Below are 26,977 nucleotides of genomic sequence, written 5' to 3'. Positions count from 1 at the left end.
GATCCAAGGAAAAAAAATATTTGATGCCAAAGTGAGAACAAATGTGATTGGTGTCAGGTCACCATGCTACCACATACCACACAGAGTGAATCCAGTATGGGGTAGTCTGGTAGCCTTTCTATATAGTGATGCTGTTTTCTACACGGCTGGGCAGGAGGAAAAGGTACTGAAGCTCCAGTCCTTCATTCTGATTTAGGATGAGGCCCTCAATCTCTTTCAGCTCTCCTCTGAACCTGTCAATCAGCTCCTGAGCCCGCCTCTCAGTGAAGTGCTCCTCTGTGTACTGGCCCAAAGGAATCTAGGCAGAAGAAAACAGGAAGCTGCTGAAGCAAGAGGAGCTAATGTGAGTGATGTAATGTGATCACTGTATGATGAAATCAGCAGCTCCACAGGCCAACTACGGGGTAACTGAAGGTTTTTTTTTTTTTTTTTTTTTTTGGTCAAACATCAATGAAATAACTTAAATATATAAGAAATACAATATGTTTTATGTATGTTTTAACATGTTCACAAACATCTTCTAGGCCTCTAGTACATGAAAAAATGTGCAAAGCCAGTGGTCAGCAGATGGAGAATAAGGAGTAAAAAAAAAACAAAAAAAAAAACATGAGCATGCAGGTGGGAAAACTATCAAATACTGAAACATTAAAAGGAGCAACACAGCTCTGTATATATATGTGTGTGTGTGTGTGTATATACACACACACACACACATATATACACATATATATACAAATAGTTGAAGTGCACATGCGCCAACCGTGCATGCAGCCTGTTGCAGTCTCTCCTGTTTGTAAAGTAAAGCAATAAAGCAAATTTCTGATTCTGATTCTGTGTGTGTGTGTGTATGTATATATACATACATATATTCATACACACACACACACACACACACATATATATATATATATATTTCACTACGATGAGCGCACGTTCAGCACGAACATTAACGTGGCAGTGCTGAACGTGCGCTCTCTTTTAAACAAGACCTTTTTAATGAATGATGTTATTTTAGATCATAAGTTAGACTGCCTTCTTTTAACCGAGACATGGCTTGGCACTGACGCACCTGTTGCTCTCACCGAGGCTTCCCCGCCAAATTTTAACTTTTTATTTTCTACTAGAGGGGTTAGAAAAGGAGGTGGAACTGCATCAATAGTAAATAACACACTGACTTCTACTGCAGTGTCTTTTAACACTTTCTCATCATTTGAGCACCACGCCTTTGTTTTTAGCAGCCCTCCAATTCTCTGCATTACTGTATATAGACCACCCCATCACTCTAGCTCTTTTATCAGTGAATTTTCAGATCTTTTATCAATCATTCACACTTCTTACAACAGAATTTTAATAAGTGGTGATTTTAACCTACATGTTGATGACACCTCGGATCCAATATCCAGAGAATTTTTAAATCTTTTAAACTGTCTAGATTTTAAGCAGCACGTCACGCAGCCAACTCACAACAGAGGACACACCCTGGACCTAGTCATAACCCATGGCCTGTCCATTGGTGTGCCCTCTGTTGTCGACCTGGCTGTGTCTGACCATTACTGTGTGTTTTTTAATATCACCAGTTTTAACCAGCGGGATGCCCCGGTGAGAACAGTGAGGAGGCGCTACCTAACTTCTGAAGTGGCTGCAAATTTTATCAAGATTTTACAGAGTACTCCTGCTGAAATTTTACCTGCACCATGTGATTTTATTGTTGATAGTTTTAACAGCAAGCTGACGTCAACTCTCGACTCAGTAGCTCCACTTTTCACTAAAACAATCACAAAAAAACCTATACCCCCGTGGAGAAACAACAGTGAAATAAAAAAACTGAAAAGAGAATGCAGGAGTACCGAGAGGAGATGGAGGAAAACTAAACTATCAGTCCACCTCGAGACTCTACGGCAACAACTCAAAAGCTACAATAACGCAGTTAAACAGGCAAGAATTTCTCATTTCTCACAACTTATCATAGACCACAAAAACAACCCCCGGTTCCTCTTCTCCACCTTTGATATTTTAACAAGCACAAGTTTTAATAAAGTTCTTAACAAGCCATCAGACGCTCTCTGTGAGAACTTTGCAGACCACTTCAGAACTAAAATCAAGGACATCAGATGCAGCCTTTTATCCCAACAAGTTTTAACTGTTAATACACCTAACTTGCTGTCTTTGACCGAGGAAACACTGGAGAGTTTTACCCTGGTTGATGCGAGGACACTTGGTCGAGTTTTCTCCCAAGTAAACCCAACAACCTGCCTTTTAGATCCAATTCCCACTTCACTTTTAAAATCATTTTATGGATTCTTTGAGGAACAGTTTTTAAACATTATGAATTGCTCCCTTCAGACGGGTGTCTTCCCCACCGCTTTTAAAACAGCTGTGGTGAAGCCCCTTCTGAAGAAGAGCACTTTAGACCCCAACGTTTTTAACAACTACCGACCTGTATCCAACTTACCCTTTTTAAGTAAAATTTTAGAAAAACTGGTTTTTAACCAAGTCACTGACTTTTTAAACAGAAACAACATTTCAGAGAGACATCAGTCTGGTTTTAGGATCAACCACAGTACCGAGACAGTACTTTTAAAGATTTTAAATGACATCAGGTGGAACTTAGATAACAAGAAACTCACAGTCTTGGTTCTACTGGATCTAAGCGCCGCCTTTGATACAGTAGACCATCACATTTTATTAAATAGACTCAGACACCTGGTCGGCCTCTCTGGTACTGTTTTTAACTTGTTCCACTCCTATCTCACAGACCGATGTTTTTATGTAAGTATGGATACTTGTTCCTCAGGAACCCATGAAATTAGGTGTGGGGTTCCCCAAGGCTCAATTTTAGGTCCAATTCTTTTTAATCTTTATATGCTTCCTCTCGGAGACGTCATCAGGAGACACGGCATCAGTTTCCATAGCTATGCTGATGACACACAGCTGTACATTGCCGTGTCTCCTGATGACACAGGGCCAATTGATGCCCTTTTTAACTGCATTTTAGATATCAAGTCATGGATGGCAGGGAATTTCCTACAGCTCAACCAGGACAAAACAGAGGTTTTAGTTATAGGTCCTGAAGGCCAGACTGAGAAACTTTTACCAAAACTACAAGATTTTAAACCAACCCAATCTGTAAAAAACCTGGGCGTGATTTTTGACTGACTTTTATCCCACATATCAAAAATATAACAAAGATAGGCTTTTATCATCTTAAGAACATAGCCAGAGTCCGCCCGTTTCTCTCTCAGGCCAGCACAGAGGTGCTAATGTATGCTTTTATTTCCTGTCGTTTAGATTACTGTAATGCACTGCTCTCTGGTCTTCCTAAAAAGAGTATTTCATACCTCCAATTGCTGCAAAACTCAGCCGCACGCGTGCTGACAAAGACCAGAGGGCGGGCCCACATTACACCAGTTTTACAGTCGCTGCATTGGCTCCCTGTCCGCTTCAGGATCGATTTTAAGGTTCTTTTACTAGTTTTTAAATGTCTTAACGGGCTTGCGCCCTCTTACTTATCTGATCTGCTTTTACCATATCAACCCTCGCGGACCCTGAGGTCCTCCGACACCGGCCTTTTATCCATACCAAAAGCCAGAACAAAAACACATGGTGAGGCGGCATTTAGCCACTATGCCCCACGCCTGTGGAACAGCCTGCCGGAGGGCCTCAGGACTGCAGAGACTGTTGACATTTTTTAAAAAAGGTTAAAGACACACCTTTTTAATCAGGCTTTTAACTGACTTCAAATTCTTTTTATGTTTTTTATCATTTATCTTATGTTGATGTCTTTTATTCTGATGTCCTATATTTTGCATTATTTTACCCTATTTTATCTACTTTATTTATTATCTTATGAAATTCTCTTCTTTTAATTGTTTAATTTATTGTTTATTTTTTACTTATTATTTCTTTTTTTGTTTTAATTCCAGTGTTTCCTCTGGGGGGTCCTCCACACTGAGAGTTGTGTCTGGTCTGCTCTGGGGGTGCTGTCCTCGGGCCCCATCGGCCCGGCTGGTGGGGGGGCTCCCTACCTTGGTGTGGGGACTCGCCGGTACGTCAGGGTCGGTGGGGCCCGGGTGCTGGTGCCCCCTGTGCTCATAGCCCGTGATGACTCCTCTCGGTGTGGACGACGACCCCAAAGGTGGCATTCTCCTCAATCCTCAGTGCCTTGCATGTCTCATTACTTCTGCTACTGTCTGTGGTGAGAATGTGTGTGTGTGTGTGTGTGTGTGTGTGTGTGTGTGTGTGTGTGTGTTTGTTTCTGTGTGTGTGTATGCATGTGGTTGAGGGTGTGTGTTAGTACACATGGGGGGTGGGAGGGTTGGCTTTTTCATGTTATTCTGTTTTTATTTATATTGTTTTTAACTCTTGTAAAGCACTTTGTGTTGCACTATGTATGAAAAGTGCTATATAAATAAAGTTTGATTGATTGATTGATTGATATAAAGAGAGAGAGTATTCACACTGTGATATGTGGAATGTATTTATGCACATATATATTTGTATTTGATATTGCTATTTTTTTTTTATCTTATCCGTCTTTCCTTTGTACTGTGTTTTGTGATTCATGAGTATTTGTTTCTCTGGATTAAATTGGAGTAAATCGACTAATCTTCTCTTCATATTTCAGAAGATTCATTTTAAGTATCCTCTTATGTTCTACGTGCTACGTGGTGCTCCCATCTTGACCAGGACTCCTGTAAAGCAAATTTTTGATCTATCTGTTTAGTGATTTTACAGTGAGTTGAACATACTTGGATACTTGTAAGCTACATATCTTTTTTAAAATATTCCTATGATATTCCTATGATATTTGTTTGCATCTGATTATTTTTTCCTATTTATGTTTTTGATTATATAGGAAGACATGTTCTATTGTAGTCAGTCAACTGTGAGTTCATTATAATTTTATATCAGTCACTGTATCAGTATAATATTGGAGTATAATGTGTGTTTGTCTGGTCCATTCAAATGCTCTCCAGATTACTGAGGAAGAAGATTCATCATGCACTCAGATCAGGATCAGCACACTCAGCTTGGCAGTGTGTGCCAGCACAAGCACAACACTATCTGCTGCAGTTACTGTCAGTTTACAGCCATTAAACTAGCAGTCTACATGTTTCCTGTTGATACAAAAATCAGTCAAAGAAGTCAGACTGTGAATCACCTAAACTGTTTTACAATCTGTCCCCCTCCACAAAAACATGCATTGACTATTGTTACTAGATGTTCAACCATTACTGTTCAGAACGATATATGAGCAGGTGTTGACACTGTTTTCACATTCAGCTTTTGCATCTTAAATACCATGTAACAAAATGTATATTCAAGATGATTTTGTGACATCGCTGTGTTTCCTGTGGATTGTCCAGAGCACAAACAGGGACCTTGTTCCTGCAAAGGCACACTGCTGCTACTACTGCTTCAATACACACATGAGCATGGACATCTGAAATCTGTGTGAATAAATACCACTCGAGGGAAGTGAGAAAATGTCTCTCCTTAAAATTAGAATGTGGAGTCTTCATTTAATTTATAATGGATTACCATATGAACCAGACACACATGGACTTACTGCGTCTGGTTGTGCTCGCCCCAGATGCCATGTGATAGCCATCTGTACACAAGACTGGCTGACATCAGGAAGGGTGGCCATGATCATCTCCATGGTAACAGCATCTTTGTCTCTTGGTGGGGGATGTCTCATGGTGCAGGGGGTGTTGGGGACCCAGGCACACCAGTCAAACTGGAAAAACATCAACAGGGAGGGAATAAGTTAAAACCCCTCTGTGTAGGACATCTAACTTTGGTAGTTTTAAAACAGACACTGTGGCAGAGGCCAGTGCTCAATGTTCTTTCCTTCAACAACCATGAACACCACAGTGTGTAAGTGTGTGAGGGTTCAGCACCTGTCCGTTGTTAGTTGCAGCATGCTGAGCTGAACTGGTGAAGATGGCCACTGAGAGCAGGGTGGAGAGTTCCTCTCTGGTGCTGAGCTTACTGGGCAGACCTGAATATATATCCACCATCAGGTTTTAAATGCACAGTTAATATATCACTTCATCAGCCTCTGACATATATGAATAAATCCTCTGTTCGTAATAAAAAGAAGAAAAACAACTCACAGTTTCCGTATTTAATGAGCCAGCACTTGGCAAATTCAGTTTCATTAACACTTTCACTACAGGTACACGACAACTCAATAGAAATTTTATTGTTGATATTTGTATGTCGCGTGTGAGAAAGTCATTTTCAATCCAATATTGAAATGTTCTCACAAAATACAGCTGAACAGAATTTTGAACTGTAAAATAAAGGCTTAAGATCATTCTAAATTAAAATAAATAAATAATAGATATTATAGATATTAAGACAATAACAGACCAAAGTTGGGGAGCTCTGTGAATCCTTCCAGTGATATGTCTCTGATCCAGGCTTGGAGCTCCAGGTCCTCCTGCACATCACTGTCTGACTGATAGTACAAGTTTACCATACCTGAGACAAAACTGAAGAAAGAGGTACAGTTAGACTTATGACTTACAGGTTTGTAACAGGTACAAATGCATCCAGTGGCGTCCTCAAATAACAGAATTCATTCTCTCATATCAATAGTACGTGCAAGATTTTCACACTTCAGACTTTTGAAACTCCTAATGGTAACATCAAAAAAGTCACTGTTGTTGCTGTTAAGCCCAACATCCAGAAATCCAGAAGAGCATATTAGAAAGACCAAGACAACCTGTAATGAGGCTGAGATCTCTAAGTGTGTTTTCTTTTTTCTTTTTTAGAAAAAAAACAAAACAAAACACAGAATCTAGATCATCATTTGTGTTTCTAATATATCTTTTTAGAAAACCTTATGCAAACAATTCTTTCAAAATCAATATTCTAATCCTCTCAAATGAGGGGCTGGAGATTCGAAATGCTCCAATTCTTTTAAGTAAGTGTCTACATTTGGGGGTTAATGGGCAAGCCAATTAAAACCAAACCTGTGTCATTATCACTGCTCCCACATGCAATACATACAATTTCACAATTAGAAAGATAAACATCCTGTATAAAACTATGCAAGATAATAAGGCGTTCATTAAACTCTTGCTTAAAAATACATCACATTACTAGAGATAAAGACACTAACTTCACTGTTAAAAGCTCCCCCTTTTTTTAAGAATGAAACAGACCTAGCAATATTGTCCTGCCAGCTGCTTGTATGTGAAAGGTGTGTTTACCTGTGTATAGCCTCCCACAGCATGAGGCTGTGTTCTCTGTAGAAATAGTTTCGGAGCTGGGAAACTCCTCTGTCAGCGAAGTCATTGCAGGGCTGGAGGGAGCGGTAGGTGAGCATCTTGTACTCCCTTTGAGCCAGAATCACCAGGCCATCACCACCTGTAGACACAACCTACACACAAACATGACCATCAACACAACGATGAGCACCATCAGTCTATCATCGTCAGACTATTTAACACAGCAAGTGAGTTTGTTTTCCATTTATTTTAGACATCTAAAAAGACACACTCGTTTGAAGATGCCATTCGCAGAGATTAGCTGAGTGCGTCCCCTGCAGTTGATCTCTAAAGTGTAACGCAGATGGGGGGCCAGCAGCTGCAGCAGAAGACATAAAAAAAACTGTTAAAGGTACAAAACAAGTGTGTTACTGACAGCTTGTCAAGTTGCCATCAAACCAAAATACCATACATTCTCAGATAAAAGCCAAATTCGTTAATAATGACAAAGTCTCAAATAATATACATACAACTGAACTGTTGCTAACAAGGGTCTGGAAACAGCATTTAGGAGGGGTGGAATTACCTTTAAATGATCACATGCTAAATTCAGTATGATATACAACTGCTCTGCAATAACTGCATCACTACAAAAAGAGTCATGTCGCTTTCTCTTTTTAGCATAAATACTGTTCTCATTCACTAACTTTTGATCATTATTATTATTAAGTTGCCATGAAACGACTTTCTGCAGATGTTTCAAAAGAAAAGCTTTTCAGGAAGGGGAGGGATTATGTCACTGAAAGTCTTTCAATGTGAAACATCTGTGCAGTAAGTATTGAGTGTTGACAGTAATTTAAGAGCAATAAAAAAAATGCCAGCATGGAAGTGACAGGAAATAGGACTAATGGAATTAGTGGTGCAGAAATTATATTAAGATTATACTAATTTTTTTAAAACAACAGGTAAATGTGGAAGAAGTGTTGAGTTTTGACTTTAGAAATTAAGGCATGTCTCGAATGTAAGTTTGTTTCAGTTGAAGGTCTCGTTCTCTCTGCTTTTGAAGTAAATTCAGGCACTGCCAATAATTGAGAATTAGTATAGCCAACAACTCTCTTCTGTGTTCTCAGGATTGTTTACTGACATGGATTGCATTTTCTGACTGAAAATTATAGTTCTATATAATATGACTTGTGTGGATGTTTACCTTATATATAGGATGCACAGCAGGCAGCTGTCTCAGAGTAGCCACACAAAACACCTCTATGACGAGGTGAGTCCTAAGCAGGTGAGACAGCAGCTGGAACACCTGGAACTCAGAATGACGCACCCACATCTTAGCCAACAGCCAGGCCAGAGGTGGGTCTCTGGGCAGGAATATGGGTGTGTCCAGGCCTGGAGTCTGCTCAAGCTAAGGACAAGGATCGGTAACGATTACAGCCATTCCTATTCCTATACATAAAGTGAGCTTGAAATTCACTCATTCAATCAGGTATTCATTCAATATCCACAGGTTTTTATATATTTTCTTTCAGATTTACATTCAGCTGTTTCATTTTTCATTTAAAATGTTCATTTTTCAGTATTTTCAGGTTGCATCAGTGGTATACTCATTTCATTCAGTAGGTCTATGGGCATGATTGGTGTGAATGATTTACCTGTATAGCAATAGGTATGAGTCCATCATCTGGGTGTTGGTACAGGAGACAGAGTGGAGCAGCAATGTACTGAGGTTTACCTCTGATTGTGTTGGTAGGAATCCCATCCATGATGGCGTAGTCTAACAAGAAGATATTCCCTGCCTGGACAGAAGAAAATGGACGTAGAAAGGCAGATATTATGAGATGAATGGACTATTTTGGGATATAAATTACACAGTTTTGCAGTTGCCTAATTTGTGGTGTTGTATTAAAGCCCATTTAGATTGTACAGACAGATGTTGAGAATTCCTTCACCTTGAGCTCTTTGTCCAGGTTTGTCCTCAGAGCCATGGAGCTCTGCACCATATCTGGGGTGACAGGGAAGTTCTCTGGCAGCTTCTTGCACCTCTGGATCATCCTTGGGTTAGAACCATTCATACACTGGTAGCCAAAGAACCCGTCTTCCTTCCAATGCTCCATACAGTATTCTGATACAAACACACACATACTGGGTGAGAAATGAGCTTTGAAGGTTTCTGTCATTGTGAGATAAATATGTATAAACTGCTGTACTTGCTAGTCAAGTGTCAAGCCTTTCAAATTAACAAAGATGATTACTTTTTTGTTACGACTGAACAACTACACATCCCATGAGCCTTTGATACAGTATCTGTGTCTATGATGCATATTACAGCTTTGAAAAGAGTGATGATGAGAGATTGGTTCTGCTGAGATTCCAAACCCCAATAAAATAATACAACTCGTGGTCCAAGCATATAGTAAAAAAAACTAAATCGGTAGTTTCAAGACTTTATCAAGGAATTGTTGAGAACTCAGGAAATACCACAGACTACATTAAAGAGAGGTGGGAGAGGGACCTGAAGCAGAGTATATCTTGTCAGCAGTGGGAGAACATGTGTGAGTCTGTCTTTTCTACTTCTTGCTCCATGTATTGGCGTGAATTTAGCTGGAAGAATCTGGTACGTTATTTTATTACCCCTAAAATGCAATCATATCTGGCAGTGTCCCAACAAAGATGTTGGAGGGGCTGCGGGGACGATGAAGCAGATCACCATCATATTTTTTGGAGCTGTCCTAAAATTAAGTTATTTTGGGGTAATATTTGTTCACACCTGCAACAAATACTCGGACATCAGATTCCACTTTCATGTTTGTTGCTCTATCTGGGAGACATTCCAGAGGGGATGACAGGCAATGACAAATACCTCCTGAGACTTCTGACTGCCGCTGCGAAAAAAGCGATCACTCGTAAATGGCTACAGACTGACCCACCTACGGTGGATGATTGGTTCAGGATTATGAACGACATTCACGAGATGGAGAGATTGACTTTCTTGTTGCGGCTGAAAGGTGACCTATATGCTGCAAGATGGTCAAAATGGTCGGGTTTCTTGTTAAGTAGAGGAGTGAGTGGTGGTTTTTCTCCCCCCCCTGCATCTGATAAACTGTGACTTTCTATCTATACTGCCTTCTGTCCAAGTTAATTAAGATATGACAACATTGTAAATCTTGATGTTACCTACAACACTGATTTATTGAAGATATGGCAACAACTGTTCTGACACTGTGACCTTTTTGTATGTTTATATGTTTATATTTTGTATACCTTGTTGTAAATCAATAAAAATTTAAGTATAAAAAAAAAAAAAAAGAAAAGAGTGATGATGGATGCCTTGTTTGGGAATACATCGTGTAAACAAGTCTTTTGACAGAAGCTACACCAGAAGTAGGCCAGAACTTCTGTTCTGTGTTTAATTGCAGAGATGACTCTCAAACAATCTTGTTCTCATCTTTTTCAGCAAAAGGTTTTTATGCACTCTGCTAATTTTCAGTGAAACCACAGGGATCAACGTCTATCAAGCAAGATTAGTTTAGCCAGCTAATTTTGGACTTAACATATGATTTTGGCCTCAGAAAGCAAAGGTACAGAGGCCTCAGAATACTTCAAACAAAGTAAGCTGTCTGCCCACTGCTAGAGGCAAAAGTGAAGCTAACTGCACTCTTTTGGCCAGTCTCTCGTTGAAGGAATTCAAGGTATTGCACTTGGTTGTTCACACAAAAAGTGACGCAAGTAGCTGTGTGAAGAGCTTGAGAGAGAAGTGTAAACGCTGCCTCATTTCACACAATCCTGGCCAGTTACTAAATAATTAGGTTGTAGGTGTCAAATTGTCGTTACAGAAAACCACTCCCTTTGCTTCCTACCTGCCTTCACTTCACAAACCAAAGAAGAAGGCCATGGAAGCTTAAACTGCATCCAAAAATTATAACTGTAACCCATGACCATTGACAAATATTTATGTTCAAACAGGAAACCTAAATAAATGTATTCACATTAAGGTCCCTGTGTGTAGGATTTGAAAGTTTCAGATTTTCAATTTCAAATGGTAGTTGAAAATCTGAAACCGAGTTTTCACTGGTATAGTCAAATATTTCTGCAATCACAAACATATGTCATGATTATCATTTTAAAGATGATATGACCACAAGAAAATTCTACATATGGGGCTTTAAAAGATAAAGTAAAAAAGCTCCTCTATGGAAGATTTAAAATACCTAAACAAAAACATCTTGTTATATGTATCTTCTTTTTATGTATGAATTTACTGCATCACAGTAAAAGAAAAATATTGTGATATACCTGTGTTGTGAGTTTATTTTGATGTGGCATGGAAAATTCATTTCACAAAACTCATATATTTAGTACATTCAGTCAGTGATTTAGTTAGTGAGTTAGTGATTTTTAACATGTTTTTCATTTAATTATGACACCGTGAATGCATGTATAAAAAGCAAATATATTCTTGTGTGCATAAAAAATACTATGGGTTGGTGTATATTGAACAAGTGACATCTCTTGTGTATTAGAAATGTTTGTGTTTAACAGGAATTTCCAAGCCTTTAGTTTTTACAGTCATTATCCCCATCAGCTTTTATGAAGATGGTGTGTGTATAAACCCACCAGCTATGGGGCTTCGCAGCTTCCAGAAGATCCGTTTGAAATCATCCAGGTCATTCCAGGACTTCCCAAACCTGATGGCCAGCTTCTTCAGAGACAACTCAAGTAAGCTGATGAGAAGGAAGCATACATATGTATTTGATGTTACTCAACTGTTATCTGGGGACCAAAAAGCGGACCTCCACAAGTTCATCCATAGATTTTAGTATTAAGACTGGGACAAGGTATCAAGAAGCAATTCCAAATTATTTGTGTGTGTGTGTGTGTGTGTGTTGTCATGTGTTACTCACACAGTGGAGACATAAATCTGTTTACACAGTCACGTTGTGGGGACCCACCTTACTTGTGGGGACAAAATCCAGGTCCCCATAATGTAAATCATTAAATTTTAGCATGAAGGCTTGGGTTAAGGTTCGGGTAAGGTTAGGATTAGCTTAAGGTTAGGTTAAGGTTAGGCAGTTATGAATATAGTAAGGGTAAGTCTCCAGGAAGTGAAAGTAGTGACGTGATGAAAACCTAAAGTGTGTGTCTGTGTGTCTGTGTGTGTGTGTGTGTGTGTGTGTGTGTGCGCGCACACACACACCACTTACGCATAGTGTAAGGAATGTTCAAAGTCGCTCCTCTTCTCATTGTCAAAGCGGACATCTTGGGGCAAATCTGCTTCTGTTTTAGCGTCAATACATCTAGGAATCCCAGGAGACCACGTTATCCATCTGAGGGAATGTAACACACATTATGTTTCAAATATTTATACACACAACCACTAAACTCAAGCTGTAGCTTTCCGTTGTTATGTGAGGTGGACCTGTAAGTCATCTGTCTCTCCTGCAGCTCTGTCTTCCTGTGTGCCAGCAGTTGAGGTATGGAGTCGTCCCTCAATGTCTTCGCTGCAGAAGCAGGTAGAGGAGAGAGACAGGACAGTGCACCTTTAACAACAGATCAGACCAATATGGGCTCATGCCTACTGCCCCAACATTTGAGGGTGGTGGCCCACAGAGATGAGGGGCAGAAGGACCCCTGTCCACAAATTGAGAATGTAATGGCTGCTTAAGGCCAGGGTCAGACTACACTATTTTAGCCCGATTTTGACACGATTTTGTCACCTGTGCTCCTGTAGTGTAACACGCTAAACCAACACCCTGACAAAAAGACTAGCATGTCATTTTTTTTTCTTGACTGGTCTCCCACGTTATGTTCCTGAGCATTAACCAATCAGGTGCTCAATCCAGAGTGCAGTCAGGTAGCCATGGTGAAGAGAAGGAGGAGGAGGAGGAATGCTGAGGTTACTGCTGTCAGGTGGGACAGCGAAATAGTACTGGGAATTCCAGCTCTCTTAACAGAGCTGGCTCTTTCGGCTCCCAAGTGGCTCCTCAGATTTTTTGTTGCTTAAATTTGTTTATCACCAAGATTAATGTAAAATTATGTGTAAAATTAATTACTAATGTACAAAACATACTTCATATCAAATTTTACTGCATTTCCTGTGGCCACTCATTTTCTTACCTTTCCAGCGTTTTGTCTCTGCCACAGCTCTGTGTGTGTGTGTGTGTGTGTGTGTGTGTGTGTGTGTGTGTGTGTGTGCTGTGTCTGTAACCCCCACCCCTCCCCTTCCTTTTCAGTGCAGACCACAGAAGCCACCACACATCATTTAGTTGACCAGTCACATGCAGCTTGAACAGAAAAAAATAGAGAAAAAAAAAAAAAAAAACTAAGGGGCTCTGGCTCCCAGGCTAGAGCCGGCTCCAATCGTTCACTTCAAAGAGCTGGCTCTAAGAGCCATTTTGTTTGCGACTGCAATGAAAGAGGAAAAGTTTGTTGAACTGTGGCAACAGTACCCAGACCTATATGATGTTTCCTTGAGGGAGGAGGACCAAGTCAAAAAACACAAATGTTGGCGAGAAAGAGCGGCAGCTCTTCAACAGCCAGGTGAGTGGCTGCTGTGTGCTCATAACATCATCCCCGGTCCTAACTGCGGGAAAATGCTTCTCATCACTAATTCCAGATATAACATTAAAGTAGCCTGTTTAATACAGCCAACACAGACAAACCTGCTCCTTATAGAATAAAGAACTATGGAAATAAAATGACTATATTTGAAACTTGTACATGTCATAGTTGTTATTCGGATGCTGCCCAGTAAGTTTACATCGCCTCTAGTATTTGTTTTTTACACAACCATTTTCTCTTTCTTTTCTTTTTTCGGTACAAGACCGCCAGCATCACACACACAGGTGTGATGCTGGCGGTGGACCTGTGGTCCTGTGGTCAAGCTAGGCAGTTGCTTGGAGCCCCCTGCCACAAAGAGGGCCCCAGCCACTTATTTACAACAACGATTATTGGTAGGTCTGAGCTTTCAGGGACCCCTGTTGGTCCCTGGACCTCACTTTGAGAAGCACTAATCTATTTTTTTCAGTATTCATCTCAAATGTCCCAGAAATTGTGCATTTATGTGTGCAAAAAAACAAATTTTTGCGTTGTGCATGGGTGGGGTGGGGGTCCCAGGGATTTCTTGCTTGGAGCCCCAAGAGACCCTAGCAACATCATTGCACACACAGTCATTTTGATTGACAGCTGCTTGAAATGAGACATGCCGTGATTGATCGAGGTGATACGTGTCACAAGTTTCTGGCAGTGTGATCCTTAAATTAATTAAATCTGACATGTTGACAATCGTTAACTGAAAGCACCATGAAGTCATTGTTATATCAATGTGAAGTTGCTTTGTAAGAAGTAGGGTCAGCGTGCTAATTTAGAATAATGATGATAATGATCTGTAGGGGGGCTAAAAATTGTCCTTAGGTGTGAGCGTGAATGGTTGTCTGTCTCTATATGTTGCCCTGCAATCGACTATACCCCGCCTCTTGCCCGTTGACAGCTGGGATAAGCCCCAGCTCCCTCGCTCCCTCGGTATATGGATGGATGGTGATCTGTGTAATGACAGACGATCCACAGCCTTTGCATGCACACCTGGTATTAATAAACCTTATCTCTGTTTTGCGCACACTGGGATCTCAATATGCAAATGAGTTAGGCAGAACTGTCAGACTTGTCAACAAACTTTCCAGGTTAAGGGAAGTAATGCCATTGTCAGGCATCAGTCATTTATTTATATCTCTTTTTGTGAAGGAGGACTTACTTGCTAATACTTTTTTGTTTTGTTTTTGCTGGGGTTAAGGTTAAAGTGTATCTTGAAATAAGAAGAAGTCGAGTTAGGTGACCACTCAATTTACTGTGTGGATTTTTGTCTTGAATGTGGTCACACTGTACAGATTGCATTTGCATCTGGCTGAGATCTGAAAGCAATGCAAGTAAACCCACCTCCAGATGTGGTCTAGCATTCAGATCACAATGTATTCTGCTGCATGTACTCAAATGACACAGGTACAGATACAGATCACATGTTAATGGACAGTGGCGATGAAGTTCAGAAGTTTCTGAGTCTCAGCCTAGCATCCCACAAGATTATAAAACAGCTGAAAGGAGGATCAATCCACACACCACCATCTGAATGTTGACCTTGTGGCAGCACAAAAATAAAACCCAATATGTGATGCTTGGCTACCAAGTGAAATTGAAATGGCAAACTGTTGATGCCACTGCTGCTCAGGATAACTAGTCTAACTAGTTTGGAGTTGGCTGCCTTTCTCAAAGGCACCAAGGCAGTAGTTTTACAGCTTGACAGTAGGAGTTGATTAGAAATGCCTACAATCATTCCTACCTGTTCCCTCTCTTATCTCCATCTTGATGTCTCCTATAAGCCAGCGGTAACAGGGGAATATCAGCACTTGGTCTTCACCTGGAGGCTCCACTGTGACGTAACGACAGAACCAGTTATCTTCCACCCAGTACCTCTGTTTCTCCAGTCTGACCAATAACAGGGAGCCTAATGGTGAGGGGCTGGTCACCTTGTACTGATCCACCTAATGGAGATGGAGGAGGAAAAGGGGGGAAAAAAATCATTACAAGCTGTAAAAGCAGTCAGACATACAAACACAACTGCATTCAAAGTAATTGCTTCACTAACTGTCTGAAACATTCAAACAAGAAAGAGAATGTCAGTGTATCAAATAAACCTGCAATCACTCCAGCCTTGATAATTGTGTTTTGAATATGAATGTAAGCATCATCCTTGTCTTTCTGCTCTTCTTGAGAGATCCCAAGATGTTCCCAGACCAGATGAGATACTGTATGTACTTCACCCAGTGTGTTCTGGGTCTGGTCAGGGATTGCTTCACATTTGATCATGTACTGGGTGCGGTCTAGGATGCACCTCAACTGGCACCACATCAGATTTGACATGATGGAGCAAAAGTTATACTCAGAGCTGCTCCTGTTGCTTGAGCTCCTCATGCTGCAGCCAAGCACAGCCACCTTGCACAGGAAACACACTTCGTATCTCATTCTTTCACACTCAAAGCTCATGACCAAAGATGAAAATTGGCAGATTGACATGTAAAACAAGAGCTTTGCCTTCAGACTAACACATCCTCCACTTTTTGGACAGGACTGTTACAGCAAACAAGGATTCCGGTCCTGAATTGATCTCAAAGTTGTTTGATTAATGTCAGGATATACAGCACTATTTCTCCACTATACATATTAACAGCGTATTTCTTGTTGGCAAACTACAAAGTGATCTCAAGGTTGGTGCATGGCCATGACATGAGGGTGACAAACAATGCTAGAATGACCAAATTAGATCCAGAAAGAAAAGGCTTTGCATTTCATGGTTTCATGGATTCAATCAGCCAGATCAAAGATCGGCTGTTAGACTATGCAGTTCACCTCACAGTAAATTAAATTATCATCAGCAAATTATCAGTAAATTATCACATCACCATTCCACACACTTACAGCTCCTCGACAGAAGTCCAGTCCAGGGTTGTCTAGCAGGGTGCGTTCACTCTCGCCTTTCTCCCCCACCAGAGTCACAAAGATGTAGTTGTTGGTGCCTGAATACTCTGATGTACCAGTTGCTACTGTTACGGTGTAGATTTCCATCTATGAACATGAACACGTGCGCACGCACGCACACACACACACACATGCACAAACACACACACACACACACACACACACACACACACACACAGAGCATGCTGAAAACTAAGGGTTCAAGTGACAAAATGCGGGTACTTAAAGGCTGCTACAGCTGCTCATGGACCAGAGCTGTCAATTGGTAACATTTTGTTGAATCAGAATCCCCTGAAGAGCACTGATGACCCTCTACAGCACATGTGTCAAACTCAAGGCCCGCAGGCCAGTTTTGGCCTGCAATGGAATTATCTTTGGCCTGCATGATAATATCTAATTATTATTAGAGCTGGCCCGCCGGTATACTGCACGCACCACTAGTACTACAAGTCCCACAATGCACTGCCAGTGCGTTGGTACATCAATCAAAGGCCCACCAGCGCGAGTCTCCTCCTTCATCACCAGCCTGACGGAACTAGTTACCTGTGGTCAACTTTCAGCTACCCTCTCCCCCAAAAAAATGGCTAAACGGAAGATGGACTTTGAGAACAGGGGTTTTCAAGGCAGGTGGGAGGCAGAGTATATGTTTGTGGATATGAGGGACAAAGCTGTTTGTCTTCTGTGCGGAGAGAGTGTGGCTGTCATGAAAGAATATAATGTAAGGAGACACTATGAAACGAAACACTGTGACAGAGAAATTACTCTGGAAAAGCTGCATAAAGATCCAGAAGAAATGAATGCAACTGAAATTTCTCCTATTTAATGTTTAATGTTGTTTATAGATTAAAAAAAAAAACTTATAAGCTGTGTTAGTTTCAAGTTCAAGTATCTGGCTCAGACTACTGTGCATCAGAGAGCAGTAAACTTGGGTTTAATCTATGTTTACTTGTTGCACTCTTTTCTTACTACCACTGGGCCTGTTTGGTTTTTCTTTGAAGGAAATTATTTTTTGGCTATTGTTGGCCTGTGGGAAAATGTCTTCATTGTTGACATTACTATGGAAAAGCTGCAGATAAAGCCATAAGCTATAAGCCATAAGAGCCCAATATACACTATATCCAGGGCCCCAAATGCCCAAGACTTCATTGGTTCATCTGCCTCAACAGCAATTGCTAACAGGGGAATAATATCATGCCTATTGCCATGGAGTCCTCATTGACAAATGTTTGCAGTACAACAGGTCATACTAAGGAATTCAACATGGGACTGTCATATTTCCATTGATTCAGCCTACTTGTGTACATCCTACATAGCATGCTATAACGTTTAAGACAACAGAAAAAAAAAGGACTGTATTTGTATAACGCTTTTCTGGTCTGAAGACAACTCAAAGAGCTTTTACAACTCAAGTCTGTGTGCTTCCAGCTTTGTATCAACAGTTTGTGTTTGTCCCTTTTATGTGTCAACATAGCAACACCCCCAAGCACAAAGCATGCTTCATAAAGTGATGGTTTCCTTTGTTTGGTGTGTAATAACTTGACTAGCCTGCACAAAGCCCTGACCTCAGATCATCCAATACCGTTTGGATGAACTGGAATGCAGACCTGGAGCCAAGGACTGGATGTGTTGATGACCATTCTGGATAAGCTGCCTTTCCTAAACCTAACCCCCTACAAAACATGGTTATCAAATGGCTGTGTGTGTTCTAATTTTACCAATTCAGCTATGAGTGGGTTCACATGGCTGAGATGTGTGTTGGAATAAACAACTAAACCACCACCACCACAATAACGTCAACACGCATTAGTAGTCAGATAAAATGATCATATTGATATCTTTGAGGAAGCCACTTATTTCCACAGTAAATTGTTAGTTGAAATAGATGAAACTACTCTTTAGTCACACCTCACTTACAGTTTTCTTGTTTGTTAGTTAGTCAGTTAGTTTGTTTGTTTATACAGTTTAAGATATTGCATAAACACCCTTCATGAACTTAAAGATTTTACAGTTAAACAGTTGCGTATAAGCTATTACATTGGCCAGCATTTCGTAGAAATTAAATTTGATCAAAAAATGAATATATTGTAGTTGTCACACATTCTGTGAGGGCACAGTTGTGCTGATGTGAGTGCTAGTTCCTGGTAATAATTTGAATATAATTTTAAGAGTACGCAAATGTGTAAACCACACTGATGCAAATGAGCTGATGAAACAACAGATAAGTGGTCTGACATAACAGCCCACAGACCTGTAACAGGATGTGACTAAGACTTGCTGTTGGCATCATGAGACTTGTACCTCAAAGTCATGTCCATGTGTTCAATTCAATTCAATTCAATTTTATTTGTATAGCGCCAAATCACAACAAAAGTTGTCTCAGGACACTTTCCATATAGAGCTGGTGCAGGCCGAGCTCTTTTATCTACAGAGACCCAACAATTCCCTCATGAGCAAGCACTTGGCGACAGTGGCGAGGAAAAACTTCCTTTTAACAGGCAGAAACCTCAGACAGAACCAGGCTCTGGGTGGGCGGCCATCTGCCTCGACCGGTTGGGTGAGAGAGGGAGAGCAAGAGAGAGAGAGTGAGACAGACAGAGAGAGACAGACAGAAATGTGTTCACGTTAAAGTCCCTCCACAGCAGCTTACTATAGGTGCATGATGTAGTTACAAATTAGTCACAGGGTTAAATATCTTTTTGAATTAGGGTTAGATGAAAAAATGTTGTTTTTACTCTTGTTTATAGAAAGGATACTGTGCATTTTGATATTTGTTGAAAAATTGTTTACTAAATGGCTGTGAATTTGCTTGTGAATGCATTGACAAACCAAGCAAACAAATAAAACAAGGGTTTGGATTTAACTAACCAAATGAATCAAATGTAGGGGGGAAGAAACTGGAGGAACCCTCAGTCAAGATGTGTTCATGGAAACAATAAGACTGCTAATATGGGCCTCTTACACTCTGTGTAGCAGGTTTAATAGTGTTAATGTCATTTGTTGCTTATAGCCAGTGAGTGAAAAGTGAAAGCACAGAATAATAAATGGTGTCCCAAAAAAGCAGAAAATAAATTTCTATAAAATCTCCCACCATCTTAGAATGGATCTGGTGCTTAAGGCCTGTTCTTGTGCTGCCATGATCAGGACCTCTGTACTTCCCCTCAGGCTGGCTTTTTCTCACAATTGGTAGGATTTCTTGATTTCAGCCACTTTCTCTACCTGCCAATGATACATCCCATGGATGGACTTGGTCTTCCACAATATTTTCTTTTATTCCTTATCAACATCTCTCTGCTTCTGCCTGAGGTACTTTCTTTGCAGTTTCTTAGCAGGCCATCTTTCTGGTGTATTCATGGTGTACGTTGTTTCATCCTGGATTGTGGCTCAGACACTCACTAGCACCTGCCAACCCTCTTTTCATTGCTTGTAGAGACTCAGGGTGCTAGACTTTGGGTGGAAACCTCCTTGCATTGTGAGGAGTTTTCATGTCTTGACATCAGTGGTATCTATCTCCTCCTGTGGCGAGCTTACTATTCCAGCTGGGTATCTGACGACTGGAAGGGCACATATGTTGGTTGTTCAGGTGTTACTCCTGCCATTGAGGTGGCTTCTCTGGACTGTCTTACACTCTGGAGGTATTTGGCTGTGGCTGACCTTCACATTGGCATGGCTCCCATTGACTTGTTGGATACACAGGTACTTGTAGGTGTAATGTATGTCTGCTATCCTGCCCTCTGGTAACTCCTCCCCTTCATTCCTGATCACCTTCCCTCTCTTTGCCACCATGCAAAGACATGATCTGGCTGAGGGGGTTCTGGCCTTTGCAGATCAGCAACAGGGACAGTGCATTACCGTCCTATATGCTGGGTTCCAGTGATGTTTTCCACAGCCTCACTGAGTTCTTGTTAGCCTTGTATAGTGCCAAGCACTCAGGTATCCATGTGTGGGGCATTGAGCTGTAGGTCGTATTTATTAAGACATATGAGCACAATATGATCTAAAAGTAATTAAAGCCTTTGAACTAGATTTTGGCATAAGGCCATTCTATACGAAAGGGGCACATCCTTGGCTAATAATGCAGAACTTGCCCTTGTTGATATTCTATTTAAATGGTTCAATTTCCCTATCAAATATGCAATTAATAACTGGATATTACCAAACCATATGGTTTATTAATTAGAATGCATGACTTGCCAAACTGAGCACACTTTTGATTGATTTGTGTTCACATGTTGTTAATTTGTTCAATAAAGTAGAAATCCTTGAGTACTGATTTCCCCACCAATATCTTTTTCTACCATATGACCCCAGACAGGCTCCATACATTTACTGTGCTGTTTCTGGTGTCTCTCTGCTTCTGCACTGTTCTGTACTGTTGCAGAAACTTTTCTTGAATGTCAGAACATACACTTTCTTCAGGTATGCCATTACCTTTCTTTACGCTAACATGTTTAAATGATTTTATATAATTTTAGCATTAAAATGTACAATGAAATTCTATGGTAAGAACAAATATTTAAATGTCAACTACAAAAGTATTCACACTTTATGTACAGGTACCCCATCTGGATATACTTGACATATTACAACATGGTACCAATAGCGCCACCATGTGGTCAATTCTTAGTTGTTTTATGTTTTGGCTGATAACTGTGAGCAAAAACAGTATTTGTACAGTCCTTGTATGATGCCGATTTGACTGATATAGGCCAAGCCCATTTGTAGATTTTTTGGTAAACACAGTTTTGGCACATATTTCATCTAATCTTCACCAGTGTCTGTACATACCATATTTAGACAACTCTGAACAAAGCCTCTGTGTCCATTTTTGGTTATCACTTACCGTTTGTAATTGGTTTCCAAATTTTTAAAGCATGGCCTCATGTGCTTAACTGGTCATAACTCCTCAATACTTAACTGGACTGCAACCCAATTTGCAAAATGTTGCATATACAGCCACATTGCACAAATCTGTAACATTTCATACACTTCTACTAACGGGGAGATTCAGTAACCTTAAAACATGATATTTCTGTAATTCTGTTGACTTAAATAAAATGAAACTTGGTAAATAAGTTCTCTCTGAGTATGTGTATGCAATATTGAAACCCTAACATATTTCCCAGGATTGTTCTTTGTCTTGTTCTTGTGTCCTAAAAATATCTGGATCACAGCCACAGAAACAGCTACAGTTGTCAAACTCGGCAGGTAAGAAATCTCACCCACTACTCAGACAAAAAGTTGTTCTGATTGGCCAGATGGTGGAGCTATACAATCACAAAAAAACAAAAGTCTCACATATAATCACATATATAAGGGACCCGAGATGAATCTATCCATATGAACCATACCTATTAGAGCCTGAAAGATTTTTGCCATTTTGAATATATAAATACTGTATATTAAAATAAATGAATAAAGAAAAGAAAAATGGAACTGTCTGTAAATATCAAAATGTTTGCCCTCTCCATTGTGCATGTGGAGTTCCAAGAAATAAATTAGGATGCCCCTTCATGGAACCAACACAGTGGGTTTACCATATACAGCTGTGCCAGCTCCTTACCTGCTGCCACCCTCTCCCTCATCTGCACACCTACTCAGTCAGCATGTTTCACCTCTCAGTCACACCTACCTGTCCAATCAGCATAGCTCACACCTGAGACTAGTCACAATCTGTGCTTTACTTAAGCTGCTCCCTCACACTCATTCTTCGCCAGATTGTTCTTCACCTACGTGCAAGATTCTCCAGAAATTAGTATCGTACTGCTTTCTCATTATCAACCCTGCCTGTCTTTGACCTTGTCTGCTCTCCTGCCCACTGGCAATTACCTCAGCTTTCTGTACCCGACCACATCCCTTGCCTTACCCTTCTTGGATCCGTTGCTGAGTGGGATTGCCAATTATTTAGCGTGCCAAACAATTCCTGAGACTGTCGCTGGCCCTGAACGAAGCATCAAACCAACTCTAAGACTCTAACAGACTCCCGCGTTTAGGTAGCACTGCTATTGGGTTTTAACCTTACCTGTTACAACAGTGATGAAGCCTTTGTGCTTCTATAGCAGTGTCAGCAAAAAGGACAGACTATGGATAGACCAAACAGATTCACTGAGTAGATTCCACTTCCAACACTGTCTCTGCACACTCAGCAGCTGTAGGGGCAGCTGTGGCTCAGGAATGGTCATTCACTTATCAGAGATCGGTAGTTCAATCTCCATTCTAAATGTGAAAGTGTCCTTGGGCAAGATAATGAACCCCAGATTGCTCCCCATGCTGTGCCATTGGTGTGTGAGTGATTGAAAACCATGGAATGAACAGGTGGCCAAGCCATGTAGTATGAATGTGTGTGTGAATGGGTGATTGCAGAAAATTGCTTTGAGTGGTTTTCAGACTAGAGGTATATAAATACAGTACCATTTACTCTGTTCAGTATTCAGCAACACTGAGTCAGTCTAGTCACACTGTCGATTTACTTTAATGCAATCATGTTTATCTGCATCTTAACAAAATTATTGCTACTCCTACAGGGTTGGAAAAACAGCAGGTGCCTGTAATATTAGGTTTTCAAAGAACTTGAGAGTAGAGTCAAAATAAATTTGTAGAAAACATGCATTTGAAGGCATATTTGAAAGTACAGATATGCTTACATTTGAAAACCGGAAGAATATCTCACCCATACTAGCTGAGTGTTACTTAGTTTTTAAAGTTCAGTTTTACATGTCGATGTAGCATGAGTATTAGAACTTCTCCAAAGTAAATCATAGTTAGTTATACGTGATAGTATTTAGCCTCCCTGGGAAGAGAAAGAGCGTAACAAAAATTGCCAAGAAACAGGAAAACACTCACCGCAGCCAGAGTTGTGTTTACAGCTGAGTATCAGATTTCTCCTCTTCTTTTCCTGAATATTTGCTTTGGCTCTGTTTGTCTTCTGACACGTCCCTCTTTTTTCCTCTCCCCTCTGTGCCCTATTTCATCAGTCTCTGACAGAAGTCCTAACAGATCTGTAAGTTGAACAGTTACCTGGTTAGCATGACATTTCAAAATGCAAAAATCCTGTTTCTCTCATGCCACCAAATCCTTTCAGCAGGACTCCTCACAGCTCTACTGACTTTCTCTCTCACACTACCCTCAGTCCTCTGAATCTCACCTTGCTCTTCAAAAGCTACTCTCACAGGCAGAGAGACAGAGAGAGAGGGAGAAAGAGAGAGAGATAGTATGACGAAAAGGAAGTTGAGTCAATACCTGGGCAGAATACCAGCAGCAGCTGTAAAACCTTCATATTCAAACACAGAATCTAAAGAAGTACATGAAATAAAGTTAAAGTAAAGTAATACACCAAGTTTCAGGGTGATTGTCTGATGAAGTAGCCACAAAATAACTGCAGATTTCTGGCTTAGGTCTTCAATGGTAAAACTTAAAGAAACATTTTGGGAAATACAATCTCTCTGCAGATCTCAGTGTTCGTAGGTCCATATCAAGAATGTGTGCTGACCCTGTACAGCAACTCATTTTTTCTTTTGCTCCATTTCTGTTTTTTTTTTTTCTCTCTCTCTCTTAACTTCTGGCTGCTGTTGCCACTTGTTGTGCCAAAAATGTATCATCTGCCAAAAGCTGACTCTACTGTACAGTTGATACATCTACAGCTGCTTTTATCTGGATGAAACAGTCCTATGGCACATATATACATAACTTTATGTTTGTTCTAATAGCAAAGGTACATTTTTGTGAAACTAACATTTATTATAACCGAGTAGCAACAATTGTGGTAAAAGTAGTAGTAGTTTATAGTGTTATTAGGCAGGATACTTACATAATTAGATAATACTATGCTGTTGTTTCTTGCGTTTCTATGTGGTTATATATGCAGTTATATGAATAATGATATATCTATAATGCCCACGAGTAAAACCACATCTGGTAATAGTGAGCCATAAATAGTGGTTTGTGTTTGTCGGACTGCTGCAGAATAAGGTCTTCTTTTTTCTTTCTTCCAGCTCCAGTTACATTAGAAAACTAGTCAGATATGCAACACATTCCCACTTCCTGTGTCGACGTTGCATAAGATCAGCAGTGTTAGAACAGAGAATTGAAACAGGCAGGAAGAGCTATTTTGGCCTCACAAAAAAATCTATGTTACATCATGGTCAAATGCTAGAGCAGGTTCAATGCTAATGATGCCTAAAAGCAAAATTTGAAAAAATAAATAAATAAATAAAAAAAATAATAATAATCAATTTCTTCATGTGTGAAAATGTGCTGTGGTTTACTTTTCTTTACACTTTTAGGTTCAACACACTACTCAAACCAGCTAAAAGCCCAATATAAATGTGAAGGAAGTACAACACTACCACCACACGCACACAATTATGGGGGTGAGAAGCGCAGGTGAGAAACTCTACCACCAAACCCTCCACTGTCTGGATGGCCACGCTGCCACCAGTCCTACAGCACTCGCACCAACACACAAAAACATACTTTACATGTTACATAGAGAAAAAGGGAATTGACACCTACCACAGATAAAAGGAGAGGAGAAAAGGAGGAGCTGGGGTGGTACTATTAGAGCTAATAATCTAGTTTGTAGCCCCATTTGCACTACTCCTTACTGCCACTAGCAAGTGGTAACTATTAGAGTGTTTACCAGCTGTCTCATGGGCAGACTTTCTTACTACCCCAGGACAGGGGGCAGGGCAGGAACTGGTTCCAGCAGAGAGAGGCTCAGGGTCCCCTTCAGGTGGTGTCTGTATCCTGATAGGCTGGGGATCCTTTGCTCCAGGCACATGTCTGACCACCACACACGTCACTCTCAGTGTAAGGGCTTGTTGTAATTGGATTAGGCCTAGCTGCAGGAATAGGAGGTTCACCAGGGACAGGCAAAGGTTTGAGAATGAAATGATGAACATGACGTACCTCTGTCAGCCTAATTTGTGTGGCAACAGCATAAACTGCACCCCCTTGCTCAGGGGGTTTCACCGCCATGAAAACTTTAGGGCCCCAGGCATCCTGGATCTTATTCCTCCCCCTGTGGGGAGTGGTCCCGAAGGTAGACATGTTGTCCTGCTGGTAACGTTTTCCCTTGGGTCTGTCCGCTTTCTCCTTTCGCTGGGCTGCCTCCTTCTTCATCCTTTCCCGAGCATTCTCCAAAGCCACCTGTAGTCATTGCTTACTGTGCTAGTTTATATGAAATTATGAGACAAAAGTACACACAGAAAATCAGGGCATTTGTTGGATGTGATCCATACGTTATGAAGAGGGGCAATTTTTCAACTGAACTGAAAATTTTGCTGCTACTGAGGCAGTAGATATAACAACTACCTGTTCATTCAGATGCTGTTCTACTTTAGAAAACAAATGAAAGCATAGAAAACTATGGAGGCGTGCAACTTAGCAGTTAGGTCCATGACCACGGTACCAAAGTGTCGTATTTTTCAAGGGTGCATAGTTTTTATTTTCTAGTGGATTAACCGAGCAGCAAACTTTCATTGCCATGCTGCTCAATGTTGACGTCTACGTTATGGTTGTTTGCTAGGTTAACCACTCACAAAGGTCCAGTGAAACGTCACTAAAGATGTGGCTCATCTCACAACAAGACAGGGTACGTTATTTAAGTTCAGCTATCCTATGTGAAACCGTTAATGCTGATTTGGCAAATGTTAGTTGTGTTGCTTTCAGCCATGACTTTAAATCTATTACCATAGATTTAAAACAATAGCTGATATTAAACCATTTCCACTATTAGCTGCCTCGGCTTGTCCCAACCACAGACAGTTAACAAGCAATTTTTTTCTGCGTTTTTTGGTTAGTTTCCTTCATTATTCTCCCTTATGAGCAACAACTTTTGGTACTCAATAAAAGCTCCCTGTGGTTTCTTGGTTTGATCGATGTGAGGAACCATGAACAATGCAAAATATAGGCATGTTCAGTGTTTGCTATAGTGCTTCCTGTGCAGAAAATCACTTCTGGCCCTCCATCTGCAGTTCACATCACAACAAGAGTGGTATGACATCATCTGCAAACAACCTATCGCAGACATCACCTGCAGTTGGCTCGTCCACCTTAGCAGGAATTTATCCTAGCAGCAGCTGAGGTTCACTGCCAAACATTGACAAGAAGGGAGACTGACCTGTGTTTTGGTGGGTGTTGTAGCTGAACAGAACCTGCTGGAGATACTCTGGCCATCTGTGCTTTTGTTCAGCTGACAGGGTGCAAAGGAGGTAATGGAGGGTCCTGTT

At 40.6% G+C, this 26,977-nt stretch overlaps 1 protein-coding gene across 3 annotated transcripts; it reads right to left on the bottom strand.

Annotated features, from left to right (window-relative positions):
* Window positions 1–5: 5 nt before the first annotated feature.
* On the bottom strand, window positions 6–26,977 carry alox12 (arachidonate 12-lipoxygenase). 3 transcript variants are annotated; one of them, XM_076724705.1, is made up of 17 exons: window positions 26,869–26,977; window positions 25,656–25,916; window positions 23,592–23,746; window positions 16,692–16,838; window positions 15,556–15,757; window positions 12,643–12,724; window positions 12,428–12,550; window positions 11,841–11,947; window positions 9,176–9,348; window positions 8,879–9,022; window positions 8,428–8,631; window positions 7,513–7,599; window positions 7,224–7,393; window positions 6,379–6,500; window positions 5,904–6,004; window positions 5,570–5,740; window positions 7–298 (listed from the first exon to the last, which is right to left on the bottom strand). In XM_076724705.1, exons 4-17 carry the CDS (start codon window positions 16,836–16,838, stop codon window positions 119–121), a joined length of 2,013 nt encoding a protein of 670 aa, XP_076580820.1. In that variant the 5' UTR covers window positions 23,592–23,746; window positions 25,656–25,916; window positions 26,869–26,977; the 3' UTR covers window positions 7–118. The 3 variants fall into 3 exon arrangements, with proteins under 3 accessions (XP_076580822.1, XP_076580820.1, XP_076580821.1); XM_076724706.1 differs by having other exon boundaries at window positions 25,656–25,911; XM_076724707.1 differs by lacking the exons at window positions 7,513–7,599; window positions 25,656–25,916; window positions 26,869–26,977 and having other exon boundaries at window positions 6–298; window positions 23,592–23,911.

Source organism: Chaetodon auriga, chromosome 24 (genome assembly GCF_051107435.1).
Source record: "Chaetodon auriga isolate fChaAug3 chromosome 24, fChaAug3.hap1, whole genome shotgun sequence".
Taxonomy (NCBI): Eukaryota; Metazoa; Chordata; class Actinopteri; order Chaetodontiformes; family Chaetodontidae; genus Chaetodon; species Chaetodon auriga.
Note: the sequence above shows the minus strand (reverse complement) of the source record. Positions and strands in the feature narration are given on the sequence as shown.